Source organism: Phasianus colchicus, chromosome 4 (genome assembly GCF_987193195.1).
Source record: "Phasianus colchicus chromosome 4, bPhaCol1.hap1.1, whole genome shotgun sequence".
Classification (NCBI taxonomy): Eukaryota; Metazoa; Chordata; class Aves; order Galliformes; family Phasianidae; genus Phasianus; species Phasianus colchicus.
This window is the reverse complement of record NC_143439.1, coordinates 21,678,171-21,701,513: the sequence shown is the minus strand read 5'-3', so window position 1 is coordinate 21,701,513 and position 23,343 is coordinate 21,678,171. Positions and strand designations below refer to the sequence as shown.

Below are 23,343 nucleotides of genomic sequence, written 5' to 3'. Positions count from 1 at the left end.
CAAGTGCTTGTTAAATGATCAATTTTGAATGGAAGGATACGCTTTTATAGATGCTGTAAGGCTCCTATGAGATTAAATGTAATGTAATTGGTGGTAAGTTGGTGCCTGGTCAAGTAGTGCAAACAGTTTAGGCTTTAAAAAGTAGCTACTTGAGTTCCATGGTTTGAAAAGACAAGATAAATGGATATATAGATAATTAAAATTGTTTGCTGATAGATTATATTTCAAGAGCGTAAAGAATTTCAGCATTATCTGGAAGCAGCCTGGATTTGTTGTCAGATACCACATCCTTCTGCACGTCTGTCTCGCAGGATCGTGGCTCGGAGAAGCAGGCAAGATGTGCAAGCCCGATAGCATTGCACTTTAAATACTGATGACTCTGAGTTAATGTAGAAGGAGAGTCTCTGACCACTTTGTTAGTAACCTTGCTTATTGAAAAAGAAAAAGCCAAACATTTTCTTTACCCAGAGGAAGATGCCAGTTGGTTTTTTTGTATTTTTTCTTATTTTTTTGTCAGTCTTTTACTCTCTCTGGATTTTTCCCCCAGCAGCCTCCAGCCAGCCAGTACAACCACTCTGCCATTGTATTAATGTGATTCAAAGGAAAAGAGGAATAGCTTGAAGTGAGGAGTCGTGCTGTGTGCTGCCTAAGACTGCACACTGCTGAATTCACATATAAAAGTTGCAATTTTCTTTCATTGCCTTGATGCCTGAGGTGGACTGTCAGAGCTGTGACAGCTCTCACCACCACAGATACGTGGCCATCTCCCAGATTTATCTGTGGGATTAACTCCTCAAAGGCTTTGAGAATGTGGATTACGCTCTCTAGGTGTAAGTTATGCTATACCAACATCTCAGTTCTTGCTTGCTCAGACAAAAAAAAAAAAAAATCAGATGCTGATGGTTTTGTTGCATTGTTTTATTATAGCTAGGACTGTATAAGATTTCATGCAAGTGTTCATATAATGCAAGTTCCCGTTTTCCGTCTGTTTAGCCTAACAGTGAGATGGGTGGATGTTAAAATCACAGGTTGCACAGACAACTTCTTATTTTTAACGTGGAAGCTGATGTTTAGAAGGACCATTATCATATCTGCTGAATGGCTTCCTTTCTGTCCCCTAAAGCAGTACTCATTATATATTGAGGAGGAAACAGCTTTCTTTGTGTTAGTTGTTATCCTGGGATCTATGTGCATGTACCTGAAGATACCTTTATAGCCTGAAATGAAAGAGCAGTAAAGGTCAAGTGAATAAGACTCTTTATCAGGACTTAATGAACCCACATGCTTCTGTGAGTCCGTAAAATCAAACTAATGGTTCTGAGAGGTAACGCTTTTTATATTAGGCTAGACATTGTTGGTTTTTGTGTTTGCTACTTAGAAAATGTCACAACTTGTAATGAAGCACTGTCTTAGAGAAGATTTAAACCACAAGGGCAATGTCTTTTGAAATCATTAGTAATCCTCTTTGCTTAGAAGTTCAGAAAAACTTGTGTGTGCTGTTGTGCATCAGTAGATCTAATATACATCCATCTGTTGCTTCTGACAGCAAGTTGCATATCATTCCAAATGTGGTAACCTGCGTATAGAATATTTCATGGCATTATTTGTGATGGAAATATTTTCAAGGTGGGGGTTTATGCCATTATGATCAAATTCATAACAAACTGCTATCTGCTGCTGTTATTTCTCTCATGCTGCACTGGGGCAAATTAATTTTCAGTGTCTCTACAGTGCATTTCTGATGAAGCCGTTGTACCAGTATAGGTTGGCATGTTGCTATCCAAGGATCCAGGCATGGGCCCTGGAGGTTGAAAGTGCTGTCAGCAGAGAAGCAGTCCTGATGAGCCTGATGTCTGGGGATGTAGCTAGAGGGCCTTTCCCTCCAAAGGCAGCCCACACTGTGCTAGAGCCTCTGACCTATACTGTATATAAGGCATGCAGTAGACAAAAATGACATAGACATGTCCTTACTTGGCTTCAGAAGAACCTGCATGTCCACAATTCATGAGTGTCTCTCACCTACTCAAGAATGCAAACTCCTGTGGAGTTTTGTTTAGCTGCTTTTGCACCTGGTAAGTTTGAAATTCTCCACAATGACTTCCTTACAGTTTTTACATGTAACATATTCATTTTGCAAAGCCTAATTGCTGAAGGCCAAGCCTTACACATCGGAGTCGCCAATGTAACAAATCAGTGGAAAAAGACCCAGTGCCAAGATTTTTTGCTTATTTGTGGAGTTGTTCATGTGTGCCTAGAGAAGAGCTCCAGGTATTACATGCCTACATGCTGTGCTTCCTTTCAGAGGCTTTTCTGAAGTAATTATGCTGGTGTGAACAAAAATAGAATGTAGGTAAACGCAAGGAGTAGTATTTCCTTGAGAAAGTTTCATTTAAATTTGTTGTTAACTCACAGAGTCTTAAATTTGGCTTTGCTTCTCATTTCTAATTTTGGCTGAGGTTCGCTCAGGGCACCCACTAAATATGTGTCTTTAGATTACTTGCCAGACTGTAACTGGCTGCTGTGTCCATAAATCAGATCTTGATAGAGGAACGCTGTGTGTGAGGAGATAGAAATTAGCAAGGTGCGTAGTTAGAACATAAAGAACATCTTTTAACTGACTGATTTTGGGCAAAATTGTCAGAAGTTTATGTGAGAGATTGCTGTTTCCTTTGTAATTGACCCAGGAGAATGCGATAAGCAGTGTGGGCTACAGTCAGACTGCATAATATTGACTTTTTAATGGAGTTCCCTGTAGTCTGTAGTTGAAGCCAACAAAAATAAACAGCAGCAGAAAGCCTGTCCTTTACTCGTTGGGTAAACTCTGAGATACCTCTTCTCTACCAGAAGGTATTTTTTGGTAGTTTTGTTTCCTTTCTGTATAACACTGTATCACTAATATTTTGGGGCTTTTCAATCTGCTCTTCAAGTGAAAGTGCCTTTCTGGAGTGCAAGTTCTGTGACCAGTGTTGCTACTGTGATCTTTTGCAGAGTGGATGCTCTTAGGCAATTGAAAAATACACGATATTAGTCAAAAACAATATGAATGCCCATGTTCCAATTCAATTTATGTATGTACTTTACCACACACTCTTTCCTTCCACAGGCATTTCCTATTCAAAACAGGAACAGGGACCACACCGCTGTTCAGTACTGCAACACCAGGGTACACAATGGCATCCGGCTCTGTTTATTCCCCTCCTACTCGGCCACTACCTAGGAACACTCTGTCCAGAAGTGCTTTTAAATTCAAGAAGTCTTCGAAGTACTGTAGCTGGAAATGTACTGCTCTCTGTGCTGTAGGAGTCTCAGTGCTGCTGGCAATACTGCTGTCCTACTTCATAGGTGAGTTCCTTTCTTTTATAACTGTCATCATCAATAGAGATGTCAGATGGACTGTCCCATATTAACCTTCACGTATAGCAAAGCTTTTGGTAACAGTAAAAACCACAACAATGACTTAATGAAAACTCCTGATTCTTTTGAGATAATAAAAAATCTGAGTACTTTGAAAGCATTCTGTGACGCAGCAGCAGTTGAATTAACTTCAAAGAAGTATTTGAATTGCAATTAAGCTATGTGGTGTCTAGTCCTTACAAATGTATCTGTAAAATGAAGGCTGTAACGTTTGCTAACAAAACACAACTTGCAGCATGCCTGTGGAATTCTTTTCCTCTCGTTATGCGTTATATATAGTTATATACAAGTAATGAAGCATTTAGGAGTTATAATTTTCACTTACCATATACGTGTATATTTGTGTGTACAGCTAACGCAGAAGTGTGATGTAGACTTTGGTTGCAAGGTAGAGAAAATAATTGTCCAGAAGGACAACATGGAGAAGAGGCTTCTTTCTCCTCTGTAGGGTTTTTTTAATTTTGTTTTCTGTTTTTTAAGTACTCTTTCCTAGTTTGTATTCTATATGATTTTTTTTATTTTTTCATTACTTTATTTAATTTCATAAATATTTGCTATGAATATATCATTTGAGTTTTCGACAGGTAACTGCTTAACTGTGAGATAAACGTTACTGACTTCTGTATGGGAGCAGAACAGGCTTTTAATGTGCATGTACTTTATCCTGTGGCTTTGTCCAGATTACGTATTTTGTTATCTCTGAGTCCTTAATTGGTTTTCAGAGACTTTTCTTAACTGATTTTTTAATTAGATGTTTAAGTCAGCACTATTATATTAATAAAAGCATAGGGGTCTGATTTTTTTGTAAGGCATTGCTCTCACTCAAATTCAGAGTCTTAGGAAGTCAAGGAAAGAAAATAGAAAGGGGAAGAGTCAATCTCTCCTTCTCTCCTTCATTTTAAAATCTGAGTAAATTAATAACAAAGCCTAGCAGGCCCTCTGATCCCTAAATCTTCATTGCCTTTGTTGAAACAGGCTTTCTACATTTCAATCCAGGGCAGAGCATAAGCTGTGTAAAGCCTTTGAAGTAGTTCTTTCTGGGCTGAAGCTTCTGTGAACAATGCAAGAAACTGGGTTGCTGAGTAACTGGAGAAATTCCTGTCTGCCATGGCAAAGCAGAGCTCCTGGAGCACCCTTTCCACTTCAGCTGTGAACTCCGAAGTAAAAAATGCATGTATAGAGATGTAGGGCTTGCCACTACTGCTCAGTACTTTAAATGCCTTGGATTATTTTTTGTGTGAATGTACACAGAAGCATAAAGGTGTGGCTTGGAGTTAAGCTTTAACACTGCATCTTTTTTAAAAGAGATGGGGTTGAAATATTTCCATTTATAAAGCACATAAATTGTGCTCAGTATTCGTAATGTTGCCTCTTAAGTCATTATAATCAAATATCTGCTGCCAAAAAAAGTGTAAGAAAAAAAAACCGTATGAGATATCACTATCAAAAAATAGAGAAAATGGCCATACAGATAGTGAAATATTGAAGATCTGATTGTGAGCTGACCTACACTTTGCTTGCCCCAAAGAGCAAGATTACTTAAGAGTCTGAGAGGTGCAAGGAGTTAGCTGAACTGGATTATTTCTCCCACAGGCATATTAAGAAGTATAAGCATGTCTAATACACCTCTATTCCTGTATTTGGGAAAGAATTGGGCTTTCCATAGAGTGAGAGCTTTCAGCTGCACACATCATTTATTCGCATACTCTGTTATGAAAAAAAAAAAGAAAAGAAACCATAGCTGTACTACATTTCATGGGCGCTTGCCAGCTCGCATACTTGCTGAAATAAACAATGCGCAAGGGCCTTCCTCTGCCCCGTAGTCAATAGGGAGCTCTTTGCCTACTGGTGATATTACACATATTTCAGCTAACTCAGCAATCTAAATGTAAAATCCAGCACTCAGTGGTGCTCTCCAGAGAATGCTGGGTCTATAAAACCATGAATGAATTACACTCATTCATATATGTGGTTTTCCCATCTCTGCAGGTGTATCAGAAATACTCTCTATTTAGTAGGCCATGTAAGTATGAATTGGTGGAAATCATTTATGTAAGATGGAAACAGTCCTTCATCTTGGTTAAATGTTGTGTAGGGTAGATATGAAAGAGAAACGGCTGAGTAGGTAATTGATAATAAAATACAATCTTCAGGAAAGGCTGTGGTATTGTGAGACCTCCAGCACTGCCATGTGCCCCGAACACATTGATCCTGCTTGTGTGCTGATGCCTGAGATGACATGTCATTTCTGTGAAGCTGGTTTGAGATGTGTTTTTTAACTTCACGGAGAGGCATTGCCACAAGCACAGAAATGCTTCTGCCAGTGCTGTAACTATGCTGGTATGGATTGATAAGGAATGTAGTATTGCTTGTGTCCACTGTGTGACTGTGATAGCTGTTCGTTGAAGGACTAACTGAATCGCTCACCTGGTGACCAGCATAGCAGGCCCTTCTTGTGGCGAGGGATGAACATGTCTTGCCCAGGCTTATTTTAGTTGCAGTGGTATGGGATAGAGAAGATGACTTTAGATCCCCTCTGCTCAGACAACATACGGCAGAAGAGATGGTTTGCTAGACTTCATGTCTGCCTTTGCAGAACTGCTCAGTCAGTTAGCCCTGCCAGAGGAGAGGAGCTACACTGAGTCTGGTCTGTCTTGCACTTCTTCCATCACTGTGACAGGAAAGACTCCTACGTTTACAAAGTCTACAAAAGGAGGTGAGAGCAGCAGATATCAACATGGGGAGGGACCAGAGCAAGTGCTAAACTGTAAGGCCACTTAATACAGTCTTGGGGTTCATGAGGAGTTGAAAACATTATTTCAGTCTAAAGTAAGGGAAGTCTCACTTCCAGCCTTCCCACATACTCTTGATTTTCAAGCCTTGGTGGTCTTTCTCAACTGCTTTTGAAACACAGAGAACGTTGAAGCTTATTATTCCTGTCAATGAAACCTGCTAATCTTTAGAGAAAATAAAAATGAGTTGTGGAAAGTGCTGACCTTTTGTTTAACGGGTTTATCTGATATTTAATTATGGAGAAATAATTATTTGATCAACAGGAGCATGCAAGAGGTGCTGAACCAAATAGAGTGCAGCACATATAGAAAAGTAGACTCAAATAAAATGCAGCTCTAGTTTAGAGTAAAGGATTAGAAGAACAACTCCCTGAAACAGTGTGTTAAAAAGAAAAAGAAAGAATATAAACTGCTTAGTTTGGGGATTGAGATTATAATGGAGTTTCTTTAAGAAGCCCATTTGGTTAACTGCTATACATAATAAGATTTGCAACCAAGAAAATGGCAATTTTATTTCCAGCATGAACATTTTCAGAAAACTTTGAAAAATAGTATTTTATTTTTCACTATTTGGAAGACTAGGAGGAAAAATATTAAATTTAAGCTGTGAAAGAATAAGAAATATGATGTTGCCTTTGTTTGATCTCTTTTTACATACACGTGAAGAGTTTTACCCAACTTAGTACAAGCAGTCTGTGTGAGAGCCAGAAATAGAGTCCAGCTTTACAATGTGCAAGACAAAACAGAACTTTGTCTTTTTTTTCCCCGAGACTTACTACTTCACTTGGCATCCATCATTTGCAGTGAATGCATGAAGTGACAGTTTGTTAAAGCAAAACCTAGGCAATGAATGGGCATCAAATCGAAGTTTTGTATATAACCACTATCCTACCAATTATATATTTGAGGATGTTCTCTATTTACTTCTGGTGTTATCGGTCAGAAGTTGTTTTCAGTATGTCATTGCATAACACAGGCTGACAAGCTACAGTATTGGCCTAATTGGTACAGCAGTAATCATTTGTTTTTTACTATGAATTCATGCTGCATGAAATGAATAAGTATTTGGGGATATCAGGGCCCCTTTTTCTGACCCAAGAATTGTTTTGGCAACTGATTCTCCATTGCCAATGGCACTGTCAAAGTTGTTTTTAAGAAGCTGATCCAAGGGCCATTTTCACTTGTATGGCATTAAAGAAGCAAATGTTTTTCCTCAGTCAGTGCTGGAATTAGAATTACTCAACTGGGCTTGAGAGTTGTGCACTGATAGATCACATGCGTCTGTCGTGAGTGTTGTTCTACGTCTACTAAATAGTTTTCTATTAACATAAAATAGTCTTCAAATACGTTATGAGAACTGATCTGTTTAGTCTACCTCTTCTGTCCTGACTTTTCAAGAACAGCCTGTAACAATTTGAAGTCTGTTTGCATTTTATGAGCATTTCATCCTCTCTGTAGCTCAGAACTGATCATTGTGCTAGATTTAGCTATGCAGCCAGTGGTCAGGAGAAGAATATACATCAGCCCATTGCTCCTCATGATAAAGCAAATAATTACTGGTGGTAATGTGAGGACATCTCATGGGGGAGGGGAGGTGGAAGAACTTTAAATTAAAAAGACCACAGGAATATTTTTTTTATCTCCACTGCTTCCTGCGAGCAGTTGAGTAAATCCATTTTGGACAGGGAGGCTAACAAGAAAGCTAACTTTTAGACTTAAATCAAAAGTCTTCCGGGAAAATACACGTTGTAGTTTGTATTTCATTCTTTGGGAGCCAGTAGGAAAGTCACTGTTATTCTGTGACTCAGGGGATAGATGTAATCTAAACTGGAAATGTAATATGAACATAGGAGAGATACCAGACTTGAAAGCTATGTTAGATAATCACAGATAATACATCTCTTCCACATTTATATATAGATATATTGTGTTTATTCTGTTGTTATTATATTGTGCATTCAATTTTATACCCAATCTGAAAATTGTTACTGATCTGATATGTGAAGACAATTAAAGTAAACTGCAAATTTATTTGCTAATGAATTTCTAATAATCAATATGCTGGACAATTATCTTCAGGGTGTGAGAGAGAAATTTCTTGAGAATAAGAACAGAGCAACTGAAGAGGTTTTATGGGTGGAAGAGATGGATGGACAGGAAAGATAGTTACCAAGATTTGTCATTAGAGAAGACTGTCACAGAAGTATGTAGGGTGTGAAAATTAGATTTAAGGGCTGATTAACTCTCTTGCAGGTGAGTTTAAAGTGATCTTGAAAAACTAGAAAATGTTCAGTTTCTGCACACTGAAGTTAACTTTTCATCTCTCCAGTGTTGTTTTGGAGTTTGTCTGTAGCTCTGCTTGAATTACTGAGGAGGTAGTGTGACAGCTTTTGGCTTTCACATCTACTCACAGATTGTAGAGGACCAGAGAGATACTTTTCCTGTCGGTCTCACTGGCAGATGTCCTAATAGGGCAGAACCACCCTTCACAAAACTAATCGACTTAGAACTGAGTTTTTCTTACAGAAGAATGATGAAACATACCTGTAATCAAAAGGAATCTATTTTACTTCATCAGCAAAGAACAATATGATATGTCTTTTTGATTGCAATGCCAAGTTAACAATATTCTGCTGTTCATAAAGCTCAATTACTGCCAGGATAGAAGAAAACAACTTAATTAATAATGCCATTTAAATGGAATTTTTATTACAGTATTTGGCATAGGTATTATAATTAACAGGCATGAGGGAGAATATAGTTTAGTTGCCATTAATCACCTTTACTTTCATTACGTATTCACAAACTTTTTTTCTTTGACCTGCATTTGAATATGAATACTGTAGTACTCTTGTCACTGGAATCTCTGTCAAGATTTTTTTCTGCTGTGTTTCCAGCAGAGTGCCTGCATTCTCTTCCCACTCTGCCTCCTTAGGTTTCACCTTGGTTATGACTAATGTTTCACTGAGGTGTGTGGGTTGGAAATATGTTCTCTGTCTGCAACTGTGTGGCAGATTTTCACATATTGCCAGGTTTATGCTCTCACTGCATTTCTCATTCTGTCAAATTAGAGGTGCTGAAGTAGACTAATACCTGTAAATATCGAAGATTCAAAAAAAAAAGAAAAAAAGCATCCGGGTTGTGGCAACTTCCACTGTCAATACAAGTTGTGAGACAAAAGGATTGAGCCAAAAATGACTTGAGTATACTAATGGATGGCGGCAGGACATGAGCCAGCAGCGTGCACTCACAGCCCAGAAAGCTAACCATATCCTGGGCTGCATTCAAAGTAGTGTGGCCAGCAGGTCAGGGAGGTGATCCTGCCCCTCTGCTCTGGTCTGAGACCTCACCTGGAGCACTACACCTGGGAGTCCTCAGTGCAAGAGAAACATAGGCCTGTTGGAGTGCGTCCAGAGGAGAGCCACAGATGATTGATTGGATCAGGGTTTAACTAGATAGATATTATGGGTCATTCCCCTGTATTTCCTCATTTTCTTTCCCCTTTTGATAATCCTTGTTTCAGATAACATCATTCAATCAACTTCACAGCTCGTCTAGTGCCGTGTTCTTCTAATATCAGATATTTCTGTGTCACGTTAGCATCTCATCCTAATAATCCTTCAGGCTTTTAAGGAAAGCGTTGGGTGTCTCTAGTGCTTCTGGAGGCAGCAGCGGTGTTCTGTATCAGCCCTCTTTTCACAAGCTAGAGATTTGCATTATCAGTTCCAACTTGGTGGGATTTTGAAGTGTCTGCCTCTAAAAGTAGGAAACTGTGGGTTAGGTACATACCACTGTCTTGTTCCTGTCCAGAATGGACATTTCTAGATCTCTCTCAGGTCCAGATATTGCAGACAGCAATTGCCCTGATGACAGTACTGTGGGGGACTGAAAGGGTTGGCCCCTCTGCAATGCGTGGCTCTGCTGGGTGATGATCAATCTGTTGTAGCATATATTACTGCTAGACCTTGCTCTGGGAGGTTGGAGAAGTAGATATCCCATAGAAATATAAGGCAGTACTGAAGAGTGCATAGCCTCTGCTGTTAGTACTGCAGTGTGGGATTATGTAGCCATATAGCTGGTGAATGTACAATTATTTAGCAAGTAAAACCCATCTTCTAAAATTTCTGAGGGATTTTAATAGCCAGAACGGATGGGATTCAGTAATAGGGAGAGAGAGAGTCCTTGAAGTCTGAAGTACCGATCTCCTAGTGCTATTTCAGTACTTCGTAACCTGTAAAAACTGACCTGTAAAAGCCAGATAACTGGTGTTTGTAGACCACACCTTAGGAATAAGAGCTCAGACAACTCATTTCTGACGTATTCTTTGTATGTGACAGTATTAAAATAGGCACAGCTGTCCACGCCATTCTTAAGCTTAATCATGAAGCTTAATATTAGCGGTAATAATTGCATGGGTTTATGCATTGCAGTGATTTTCAGCTGTATCCAACACGTATAAGTTTTTTGCCTGAGGCTTCTAGGTATATGCATGAGATTCGTACCATGTTTAGAGCAGACATTGCTGATGAACTAGTTCTTTCATAGTATGGAAATACTTATAATTTCTTATTTATACCACTTTCTTTTAAAACTGAGAGACAGGGAATGCCTAGTCAGAAAACGAATATCTTACATTTCACCACCTTGTTGGGTTGATCAGACTAAAAACATTTCCAACATCTTTCACTGAAATTGCACCACAGCTAAGCACATTGAAATATGAGTACGTTGAATGTACTTTTTTTTGTTTCTAGTAAGAATACTGTTATGGATAATGCCTTTAGCTGATGTTTTTTAAGCAAAAATTTTGTTACTGAATTTTATACTAAGCACAAAACATCATAGTTACTATTTCAGGAGTGCAGAGTATTAACGTTTGATCCGTGTTGTAGATGTTGCGTGCTATTATTGTTAATGGCACTGAAAGTAAAACATTCATTGAGAAAGATAATCCTTACGCAGAAGGTGTAGGAACCTGTAATTTGCAGTCAGGAGGTTAAGAGAGACTTGACAAGATTTTGCGGGATTAAAAAAGCTAATCCATGAAGGAGCATACCCACCTCTACTCCCAGAAGGGTTGTGTTCTAGTTACGATTTGCTACAAGGTTTTTGTCAATAGTCCTGTCACCCTTCCACTTTTCCCAGTGGAGCAGATTGAAACTCAGTAATCCTGGCAACGTAACATGTGTAGTGATGAAATACAAGACGACCTGATGTCATTGTCCATAGGTCCTACGTTTTGCTGTCATACTGCAGTGTATGGTTCCTTTTCAAACTATGAATGGCGTTTCCAGGAATACTGAAATGTCTTTCAGGCATGTTACATGGAGATGTGCTTCCTTCTCTAATATTCTGGAAGATCCACAAGTTCAGCCTAATGGCAAATACTTGAGAAATGTAGTTAAATTATACTAGTTATTCTTTTGGATTAATAACAAGCTTAGAGTAATTCGGAGGTATTGTTCCTGTTATATCAGTGGAGATAAGTACATACTACATTTAGGAGTATTAAGCATATGTAATACTTCAAATTTATGCTTAAGATATTTTGTGAAATAGAGGTGAAATTACTTGGATGATTTAAGTTGTTTGTAGATATAAGATTTACAGACTTCTTTTCTTTGCTGGTAATTCCCATTAATTACTTATTTGTATTTATGAAGGAGGAAGCTGGGCCTTACAGATGTGCTAGCCACACACAGGTGTATTATCTGAATTACAGTACGTGTTAAAGCAGTAGTTTAGTGTCAGAATTGCTTATTTTCTGCAAATTTTATGTTATCTTTAAGTTGCAGTCCTTTCTTGCATCTTGTAAAGAAAACTGCTTTCTCTGGTTTTAAATGCTTTTTAAAAAAAAAAAAAATCATTCTGCTAAAACTGACTTAGATCACAGTTTTGTGAATTTCTCTGTGTTTAAGCACTTTAAAGTTAAGTATGTATGTCCAAACTTGCTGTGAGCAATCTATTTGATATTACATCTGTGACTCAGATGGCAAGTACACGTGGCTTTAAATACAGTTGTACTTCCTCCACTGCAGCAATTAAGCATGCAAGTTATGGGTCCTCCAATGTAAACAGGAACCATTAAATACGAGATCCTATATTTTCACATACATGTTATTTCAGAAAACTTCATTCACAAAACCAAAGAGAAGGTTGTCTCTTAGGAATTGTCACCTATAACAGCAGTTGTAATTTGCTAGTCTAGAAATAGGAGATATGTTACAACTGTTCAGATAACGCACTTGAAACATTGTTTCCCTCAGTGGTAAAGCCAATTAACCAAATAAGGAGGAGTGGTTTTGTCTAAATGTAATGAAATAGGAACACACAAAATTATCTTCTCTAAAGCCTCTAATAGAATAATATAGGAGGGTTTTAGGTTGTGAGAGAGCAACTATCAGCCATTGGAAAAGATAGCCACTCCACAAGTCTCTAAGAAACTGCTATATTTACAATATATTTAGATGAAAAAAATGTACAATTTATTACTATTATGGTACAGAAAAGGTGGTATGATTACTTAAATAATACTTAATTGAAACCTGTAAAACAGCCAGCTGTGTATTGTTAACACCCTTGTGCTAAACACTTATCTAATTGAGTTTCACACAAGGTGTAACAGTAATTTGCTACAATAAATTTGTCTTCACTTGTTAAAGCTTTAAATTCATCTGTTGCTCATCTTCTCTTTCATCTTTGGAATGCCAAATTTCAGAGCAGTTCCTATTGCATTTTTTGTTAGAGAGCAGGTCTGCATTTGACTCCAAGGCTTCTCACAGTGCTAAGTGAGAGTTCTTTTTCAATTTATTTGCCAGGTTTTCAGTCCCCAGCAGGGTTCTTCTCTGTCTCTCTCCTATTACTCATCTCAGGTAGAGGTAATGCTATGTTGGTATACACAAGTAGGAAGGGGAGAAATTCAATCCTTTCTTGTTATTTCAATTCACCCGGAGCCAAAACTAGAAGTTGAAAGCAAGTACTTATCACTGAGCCGATATCTTTTCATACAGTAACAAGACTAATCAATTCTCTCCATCAGTTGTATAAGTGACTGCTGCTTTAGAGCTAAGACTGCCTATACTTAAGATCACTTGTAAGATTTTATAGTTCATTGTCATAGCTGATTTAGTGGGGGTTGGGGAAAGAATGTTTAATCTGAAACTGTAATCCTACCTTGTTTTTGCCAGGGTTTACATAGCTATTAAAGAAAAGGAACAAAGTGGCTTGTGAGGCACAAACCGCTGGACTTACAGTTAGCAGTAGGGTTGTCTTTGTATCGTGGGTTTCTTCCTTAACTCATTTATGACAGATTAATTTTTTTTTGTTTTCTTTTTGTTAGTAGTATTTTTCATGTGCCTAGAGTCCATCTTTGTTCACAGGAATAGATTCATAAATGCCATGTCTCACTTTAGTGAGTCCTCTGGAGGAACTACTGTCATGGTATGTTATTGCAATCCACATAAAACATGTTAATGACAATAAAATTAAGGATTCTCTATCTAGTAGCTAGTTTCTCCTCTGCCCTGATTTTTATTTCTGGCCCAAGCATGGAGCTGCTTACCCAGTCGTGATTCCTGGTGCTATAGTGAGGAGCTGTATTCTTCTTTAGCTCAGTTCCTTCTAAGAGAGTAATAGGGGGGTTTCTATAAGAGAATGGTTGAAATCCCTAAATTGACTTAAACCTTGAAACTTTTTGCACAAGTTCATTTGCGTGTGCAGATGGATAATTAATGCCTTACAAGGTCTTCAAGTAAGACGGATTTGTGAAAAAGGCCTCTTCGATAATGAACTCAGCATGTTCTTTCTGCTTTTTAATATGAAAATAAGTGGAAATTGCATGGTTGCAAATTGATCTGCATGTAGTACTTGGCTTATGCATCAACACAATTGTACAGTTCGTGTAGGTGAATGGTTATTATCTGGCATTGATCTAAGTCACTGTGATGAAATCTTGCAAAGAGTTTACAGGTTATTTTATTTTGGCCTCAGTCACCTACCTTTGATCTCCAGGAGGACAGCTGTAATTGTGATGCCATGAAGCCTAACAAACAGCAAAAGATGAGAAAACCTATATGTTGACTTGCACGTTCAATCAACTCGCATATGATCTCAGCACGAAATTCAAAACAAAGGCTAATTTATGGAAAAATATGTAGTTCTAATCACAGTTTAGCTCTGTGGGGTTCCAAATAACACACTACAGTCTCTACATGCAGATGCTTTCATCTAACATTCCACATTTGGTAACATTCCAAAAGTTCTTATCAAACCTTATTATCATCTTTTATTAAATCTTACTACATTTCCCCTTATTGCATGTTTGCTGTAATATTCTGTCATTCTTAATATGGAATAAAATAGCTTTGATCTTTTTTAGAAAGTCATGAGATGGAAATATGCAACATGAGTGTTTAACTATATACTATAAAATCCCAGCTCGATGTGTCCTTTGAACATCACAGTAATTGACTCCTGTTTCTTTTTCCTTTGGTTCTTAAACCTTTTCATCAGACTGCACTTCTTTATGCCATCAATGTGCAGATAGGTTATGCATGATTGTATAGTGCCATTTCATTATTATTATATCCCTCAAGAAATTTGGTGGGAGGTTTTTGTTTTTGTTTTCCTGCAATAAGGAAATAAAACTATAAAAATGCTTGGGCCCATTCACGGATGCTCTTGCTAAGTGAGATGCTTCCAATAGATGTTGAGATGTTACATTGGCGTTGCTTTTTTTTACACTGCTGTTTTATGAGGGCTGCCATCTAAAGGATGTTGCCCTAAGCAAAACTTCTGTTGGAGCTGTAGGAAAAAATAAAATAGATAAGCACAGATCGGACCCTCAGTGTTTTTTAGAAAGTGAGTTTAAAGGAGAATAAGGAAGGAGTTAAAAGACTGAAGGAAGAGACTAAAGAAATGCCTGAAGAATGCCAGAGAATTAATTATCATGCCATCTTAACCCAGTCTTGGAAAGTGTAAATCAGGGGAATTTTTTCCACAATGCTTGACAAGGAAATCATTGATTATGACTTTATTAGATTGAAACCCCAAATTTATAGGATGTTTTTCACACCCTTCTGTGAACTCAGACAAAACAACCCTATATCTAACCAGTCAGCAATCTAGTATGCACGTCCTCATAATTTCTGCACCTGTGATAACTTTCACCATCTTGTTAACTGTGAACAGTATTATTTGGGGGGGGGGGAAGAAAAGGGAAAAAAAAAAAGTGTGTTCAGGAGAGGCACAGGATAATACCAATGGCTATTCAGGTTATTGTGGGGGCTAGCACATATCAGAGAATGGTGGGTGATCATAATGAATGGCACGTGTGAAACAAGCTGTAACAAATAGATATTCTTTAAGTAAGCAGTTACTTAATAATGATCTCTGTCTCTGTTGTAAGAAATCTGGATTCTCCCTTAAGCTTTGAATGTGCCTCGCATAATGCTGTTGACAGAATTAGACCATTGTTAAAAGTCACTGGCTTGACAGCAAGAACGAGACATCTAGACATACAAGTTTACAGAATAAATGTTCCATTTCTTAGTAAATGTACTAAAAATAGTTACACCAAGCCCACAATGCATCTTTCTTAACAGCTCAAATGCAACTGTACTTTTAAATAGTATATAATCATCTTTGACTAGTGGTTGAAGAAAGTAAGTTTTTTCCATTGCAGATACCTGACATGTAGAATCATAGAATTGCTCAGGTTGGAAAAGACCTTAAAGATTATCAAATCCAACCACAACCTAATCAAACTACCCTAACTCTAACAACCCTCTGCTAAATCATGTCCCTCTCCCTCTCCACCACATCTGAACAGTGTTTAAACATGTCCATGGATGGTGACTCAACCACCTCCCTGGGGAGCCTATTCCAGCGCTTAACAACCCTTTCTGTAAAGAAGTGTTTCCTGATATCCAACCTAAACTTACCGTGGCACAACTTGAGGCCATTTTCCCTTGTCCTGTCACCAGTGAGAAGAGATCAGCCCTGCTCTCACTGCAAGCACCTTTCAAATATTGGAAAAGAGCAATGAGGTCTCCCCTCACCCTTTTTTTCCCAGACTGAACATCCCCAGTTCCTTCTCATCCCTCATAGGCCATATTCTCCAAGCCCTTCACAAGCCTTGATGCCCTTCTTTAGACCTGTTCCAGAACCTCAATGTCCCTTCTGTACGGAAGTGCCCAAAACTAAATGCAGTACTCGAGGTGAGACCTCACCAGTGCCAAGTACAGGGGCAGGGTGACTTCCGTAGCCCTGCTCACCACACCATTCCTGACACAAGCCAGGATGCCATGGGCCTTCTGCCTGGATGTGGCTCTGGGCAGCCTAAGCCTGGTTTAGTGGTTGGCGAGCCTGCCCATGGCAGGGGGGTTGAAGCTAGATGATCCTTGAGGTCCTTTCTAACCCAGGCAATTCTCTGATAATAAATATATGATGCACATGTTGGCTGTCCTTTTGAAGAAGTTTATAAGCACGCACTCTAAAAAATTGGAAAAAAACAGGCTTTTTGTTGATTTAAGGAAGACAGAAATAAATATAGAACTTATAACTTGTAATTCACTTATTTAAAATTTTAATTAACTGTTTTTAATTGACTGTTTGATCTGCAGCAATATCCAGTGCATCCTATTATCTTAGAAAAGAGCAAATGAATGCAAATCACTGGTAGTTGATTTGCACATCTTCTGGTCCACTCCAGGTCCTTCAGAATAAAATAGCTTCAGATTCTAATTATAGCTGCAAGAAAAATATACGGGAGATAATTTTAAAAACCACTTCAGTGTTCAAATATTTCATTTGAAAATGTATTGCCAACAGGGAGATGAACTAGAAGACAATCCTTCAACAAGATTGAGCAATAATTGCAATTTGCTTAGTTTAAATTATAATCTTTTTGCATTGCTTTAAATATAAATTATATTCACTTTTCCTTATGTGCAAGTGTGCATATATATTATTCTATTAATTCTAGGGAAGCAATTTTGTAAACTGTAGTTTGAAAGCACCAGCATCCAAAAATACATAGAAGCAGCAGTCCTGGAAAATAAGTTAAATATCTTAGCAAGAAGCTCATATTCAAGTACACTTTCATGAATAATAAGACTTGCTTACCATACCTTCTAAAATGCATGGGAGGAAGGAAGAAGGGTTACCAACATTGTTCAGTTCCTCTTACTAACTTCCCCCGCAGTGCTGAGTATTTTATGTTCATAGACCATACTCTGTATCTCTGGAGGTCTTGGGGCGGTGCTTGCTCCTTTGAAATAGCCTGTATTTTTTTTTTTAATTTCTGCTGTCCAGTGTTAATTTTTTATCATTTTTTTAAGAAGAGATGGAAGAATATTTGAAGTCCCTTTCCCAGTTCAGACCAATTCATTTCCCAGTTCTGATTCCTTCTTCTTAAAAGAACCCTCCTGTCTTTGAAATTTCTCCTATTCCCATAAAATGCATTGTCACCTTCAGAGTTCTTTCTCTGAAGAAGACATTTACCAAATTTGTTATGTTGCCTGTTGGATTACTGGTACTTCAGACACATACCCTGTTACTGTCAGGCTACTTCTGAGATTGAAGCCTCTGTTTATGTGCATACAGTTTTGCTTATTCATCCTTGTCACCTGCATGTTTAATGCTTTCACTTGCACAGTGTATGGGGTGTTTGCTATGCCCTTTGTTTTTTGTACGTGCCTGTCAACCATAGTACTTTAAAAAAAACAGGGTTGATGCTGATGGCTATTGAAAGATATCCTTGAATTTTGACTGATAAGGATCTCTGATTGTATTATATATTACTACTCTTTCCTAGAAATAAAAAAATATGCTTGCTTTTTGATACCAATCATCAACTCCAACAAAGTATGTGTACTCACAGCTGTGTCCAGATTTTTTCTATTGAGAGCTCACCTACTGGGTGATAGCTCAAAAAAGAAAGTGACAGCTGCTGGATGCTGGAGGGATAACATCTGTCTGATTTCTTTACCAACTGCTTGTCTATTGTCTTCAAGTGATTTTCTGTTACTGTTCTCTTCTGTACCTCTCGTAATTTTGGCAGAAGAGGCCTTTGAGCCAGCGAGCAAGGCAGTGAAGGGAACCTCTACCTAAGCAGGGCTCAGCAGGTAGTCATCAATTCTCATCATTCTAGTTTTGTCACATAGGTAAATATTTCACCTCTCTTACTATCTACTAATAAGAGAACCTGTTTCTTTTTGGCTTATTGAAGAAAGTCTTGAAGAGGGTTTTGAAGTGATAATACAGGTTGTTTCCTCAAGAACAGGTTGCTTGTAAAGAGAATGCATCAAGTACAGCAATACTTGCTTGAGAAATGAGCATACCAGACAAACAGGCTGACAGCCTGTAAAGAATGAAAGGGCTTCATAGAATCAACTTCTTTTTCCTGAAGCAGATTTTTGTAAAATGTTTTATGTAAGTGTGAACAAGTGTTTTTTTTTTCCTAGTATTTGTTGTGAAATGTATACCTAGTTGCTTTTTTAATTATTAAGTGGAAATGAAGACTTTGTAGGCTGTTTTCAAATCAAAGAACTAGACCTTGGTTACAGAGAGTGAAAGGTAAGATCAACCAAGCTTGAAAAAGTAGTTTAAAATGGTTTAGAAGGCCTTAGAAACCCTTCAGAAACACTGCCTGGTGACAGATGGTAAGATTACTTGATAACCTGTAACGAACAACAGCATTTTTGTTGATGCTGCTGTAGGCATAAGTGCACTCCTGTAATCTGAGCTCTGAATCTTTTGAATATCCCAGTCCTTGTTGCATGTAGGCCATGTGCCACTCTGGAAAAGTGTAAAGGGAGGAAGAAAAGCTGAGTTGTTCGTTTGATTATTGCTTATGTGTTTGAGAATTCAGCCATATCCACCAGAACCACCCAGGCAGTGACTCTGTGTTTATGCAAAGAGCAGCACAGATTCCAGAGGACTTTCTTCTGATGCTGCTTCTTCCTGTTCTTGAAGAGAATTAAGTCCTCATTGTTTACTACTGTACTCTAAAGGCTATCTGTAAAGCTGATAATTCTGGCCACTAGCAATAAAAATACCACCTTAAACAAGTTTGTCAGTACCAAAGTTAAGTACTTTCTCAACTCCTATTTGGTAGCTAGAGATTATTTTGCAGAATGGTGGTGTGTACTGAAATGGGAGAATAGGTAGAGAATATCATCATCTATTTCTGTGCTTAAAAAGTCATTCTGTTGCTCAGTGGGAACAATCTTTCCAGTCTTGATTAAGAAACGCCTCCTTTTTCTTATGGGATTGTGGACATGTTTGCAATTGCACTATTCTATGCTTTCACCCTTTCCCTGAGGGTTCATCCCTTCTTTACAGTTGTGGGTTATTTGTATTGAATTGTTATATTCTATGACCACAACCACCCCTTGGTAAAGACATCTGGCATTCTCTGACAAGTCTTTGCTGACATCAAAGATGTGCCAGTATTGCAAGTTGCTCCAGTGTTAGTACCCTTACTGGTTTGGTAGCATAATTACAGGCTCAGAACTGGCTGGTCTGGGAGTGACCCGTTGTCTTCATTATCATTATCTATGACCAAATAAATGCCAAACTGAAGAGCAATGAACTAGAACTGACAGCCAATTCAAAATCAATAAACTGCTTTACATTGGATTTGCAATTAAAATAACAGCTGGCAAATGGAAAATACATTCCACCTTTAATTTTGCTTCCTGTATCAAATTCTTTATAGAGAAAAAGTGGACTTGCTGTTTCTATGAACCTAATAGAAAAAAAAAAAATAAGAAGTAGAGGAAAAAAAGTTGAACTTTTGACATCCCTATCTCAAAGGTGGAAGAATCTCCCTTTTCTAGGCCTGAGGAAAACAAACCAGCCTGTAACTCCAGCAGTCTGCCTGAATCATTCCACCTCTGCAAATTCAGGACTAGTTCATAGCATTTGACGTGACAGTTTCAGGCTCCTCACTGAATTGTGCTCTGAACGTAGGGATACTGGTACCAGGTACTGCCTTTTGGTTGTTGAGTATCATGGATTTTTAGCAGGTGCCTCACTGTCCTTGTAACAAGGACAGAGAAGGACTTAAAGTTTGTCATGATTCAGATAACTGGCTGAGAAAGGAACAATTTAAAACCAAAACTAGAAGCAATACATTGATAAAATAGTGCTTGAATTTGTCTTAATCAGTCAATTTACCTGTTTTTTAGAAGTTCAACATCTCTAAGACAGTTGGGTTCTGTATCTTGATATCTTGATCCTGTACTGACTGACATAATTGTTTCATGTTGTTCCTTTTTGTTTGTAGTGAATGAGGCTTCCCTAAATTCCATCGAGTTCTTTCAAAAAGATGGTTAAATTATTTAACGTATTAGCACACGCTGTCAGTTTTTGATTGTCTTTAGAACTCTCAAGCAACATTTTTGATTTGCATTAAAAATATTCTAATAAGCAAAATTTGTGAAAGTGCTGCATGTATCAGCCTGTTCTTTTTTATTAAATGTTGTTTACTGAACTTGGTTCTAGTTCAGTGTTAAAGTTGAGAGAAAAATTGTGTTTTTGTGAGATACAACTGGTAGCATCTCTAACAGACAGCTGCGGCACAATGCAAGAAGGCACAAGCACAAAGAGAAGGTAATCATCACTTACCTTGTAGTAACTGTGGTTTTTTTGAGATGTAATCAATACAGATCCCACAGTCCTTGCTTTTGAAGACTTCAAATTCCAGCTGTTTAGGATTATGAGGGAATGGCTAGAAGGGTCATGTCAGGTCTTCCCCTTTTGACCTCCCAGCAGAGAATGAAGAAGTGCAGGGCACATACATAGTACCAGCAGACAGAGCTGATAGTGGAGTTCTAAGCTCACGTGATTAGTAAGGATGCACATCTAGAGAAACCCGTTTCAAATTAAATGTCACTTTTTTTTTTTTTCCTGTAAAATACAGGAAGCAAAGTGTACCAAGTTTGAATCATGAAATAGTTTAACTATTTTTAGTTTTTCATTGCTGCCAGTGAACTAATATAGCAGTTAGTGGAATTTGACTCTTGGGGTTTTGATGAAATGTATTAAACAGATAAAATCATCAGACAATTAATAAACAAGAATTTCAGCCAAAGTATGGCTGAACTAATAATGACTAGTTTTAGGAATGTGCCAAGAATGGTGGTGGTCAGATTTATGTTTTAACAAGAGGTGGGAGGGGGAAAAAAAGAAATAAGGTTTTAGGGTCATAGAAGATCCTACATTATCAGGCTTTGACAGGCAATTTAAAGTCTGAGAAGGAAGAGTAATGCTAGAGTCAGAGACTTGGAACAAAGAGAATATGTCATGTCTACTTGGGATTTCAGTCTTTGAAGCATTCAGTAATAGGTCTTTGGGTGCAATCTGTTGTTTTGTTTTGTAGTGGTGAGGGGGAGAGCTTAAGGCAAACACCTGATAAAGATGGTTTAATTCTGCAGTGTTTGCTTTCTCTGTAACTAAACTACCACAGTGGTCTGTTTGTCTTAAGAGTTGCCATGGTTAATACAGAGAGACTGCAAGATTAGAGATGAAACTAAATAGGATGAAGAATTACTTATCTTTAGGATAGAAGGAATGAATAACATCGACTATAGCAGTGATCTATTTCAGGGGCAAAAGCAGCAGAAGAAACAAGATGTAGTGAATCATCTTCCTTGTATGATACACTGATAGTCAAAATACATTAGCAGAGAAAAAGTTTCCAGTGTATTTTTACTCCCTAGTAGTACTGAAAGAGAATTCCACCTTTGGAGATTGCTGCTGTTGTTGAATAAGCAAACTCAAATTATGCTGAAAGCAAATTAGAGTAATTATAATAAATTTAATTTCTGGTGGTATCATAGAGTCATTGGAAGAAAATGAAACAGACCATCAGATAGCAAGAAATTTTAAATGTTATGTGTATCTTTATCATTAAGGTAATATTTTTTCCCTATTTTTGCTCAAGTAGTTTAGCTGTGGGGTTCAGAATCACAGCATCGCTGAGATCGGCAGAACCTCTGAGTCGATCTGTTCGAACCCCTGCTGAGGCAGAGCCTCTGTGCAGCCTTTGCCTGTGCTGTCACCCACACAGAAGCAGTGCCTGATGTTCAAAGGGAGCCTCCTGTGCTTCACTTTGTGCCTGTTGCCTCTGGTCCTGGCACTGGGCACCACTGAACAGAGCCTGGCTCCATCCCCTCCGCTCCCTCCCTTCGGGTATTTATAGGCATTGATGAGATGAAACTCTACTTGAAACTCTACTTCTCTGGGCTAAGCAAGCCTAGCAATCTACACCTGTCCTCGTAGTAAATGTGCTCTAGTGTCTTCATCATCTTTCTGGTCCTACATTGGACTCTCTCTACTCTGACTCTTGTATGGGGGGCCTGAAACTGAGTGCAGCACTCCAGGTGCAGCCTTACCAACACTGAGTACAGTGGAAGGATCTCTTCCTTCGACTTGCTAGCAACACTTTACCTCATGCAGCCAAGAACACCATTAGTCTTCCTTGTGGCAAGGGCACATTGCTGGCTTGTGTTCAACTTGGTGACCACCGGGATTCCCAGGTCCTATTCTACAAAGTTGTCTTTCAGCTGAGCAGCCCCCAGCATGTACTGGTGCCTGGTGTTATTCCTTCCTGGGATTTGTTCATTAATCCCCAGTGGTATCAGGGTTCCCTGGTAGTTCCCCTAACACCATGAAAGGTTGGCTCTGGCTTCTGTAATTATCATAGCTAAACATATTAACTTGATATCATCTTTTGATGAATGTGACTGTGGGGAATTAAGCACTTCAGAAACTACCTTACACATTTTCATTACCACAGCAACTAAGTACCCAGCATCTCCAACTCTGCTAATGATCTTGGGTTTGTTTTGTAGACTAGCATGCAGGATGAGCACAAAGCTTAAGGTTGAACAGAGTGTTGTTGACAGAATGGAAAGGAGTGTTAATGTTTTAGGTTAGCCTTATAGTGCCCACAGAATCTTCCTTCCTCTCGCGTTGTTTTCCCTTTTTGACTAGCCAGAACAGATCTGTGCTCTGCAGAAATCATTTCAGTGGGTCACTTAGGAGCTTACTTACTTAAATGATTTGTCTCTTTAGAATGATCAAAATGACACACACACACACACACACACACACACACACAAAAAAAAAA

The 23,343-nt window shown here is 38.3% G+C and overlaps 1 protein-coding gene across 5 annotated transcripts in view; it reads left to right on the top strand.

Moving 5' to 3' along the window:
* The window catches only part of TENM3 (teneurin transmembrane protein 3), a 583,022-nt gene that overhangs the window by 463,835 nt on the left and 95,844 nt on the right, over nucleotides 1–23,343 (top strand). For all 5 annotated transcript variants that reach the window (XM_090138907.1, XM_090138906.1, XM_090138905.1 and 2 more), the window contains one exon: nucleotides 3,104–3,342. In XM_090138907.1, coding sequence (XP_089995033.1) covers nucleotides 3,104–3,342 — 239 coding nt within the window. The remainder of the gene's footprint in view (nucleotides 1–3,103; nucleotides 3,343–23,343) is intronic.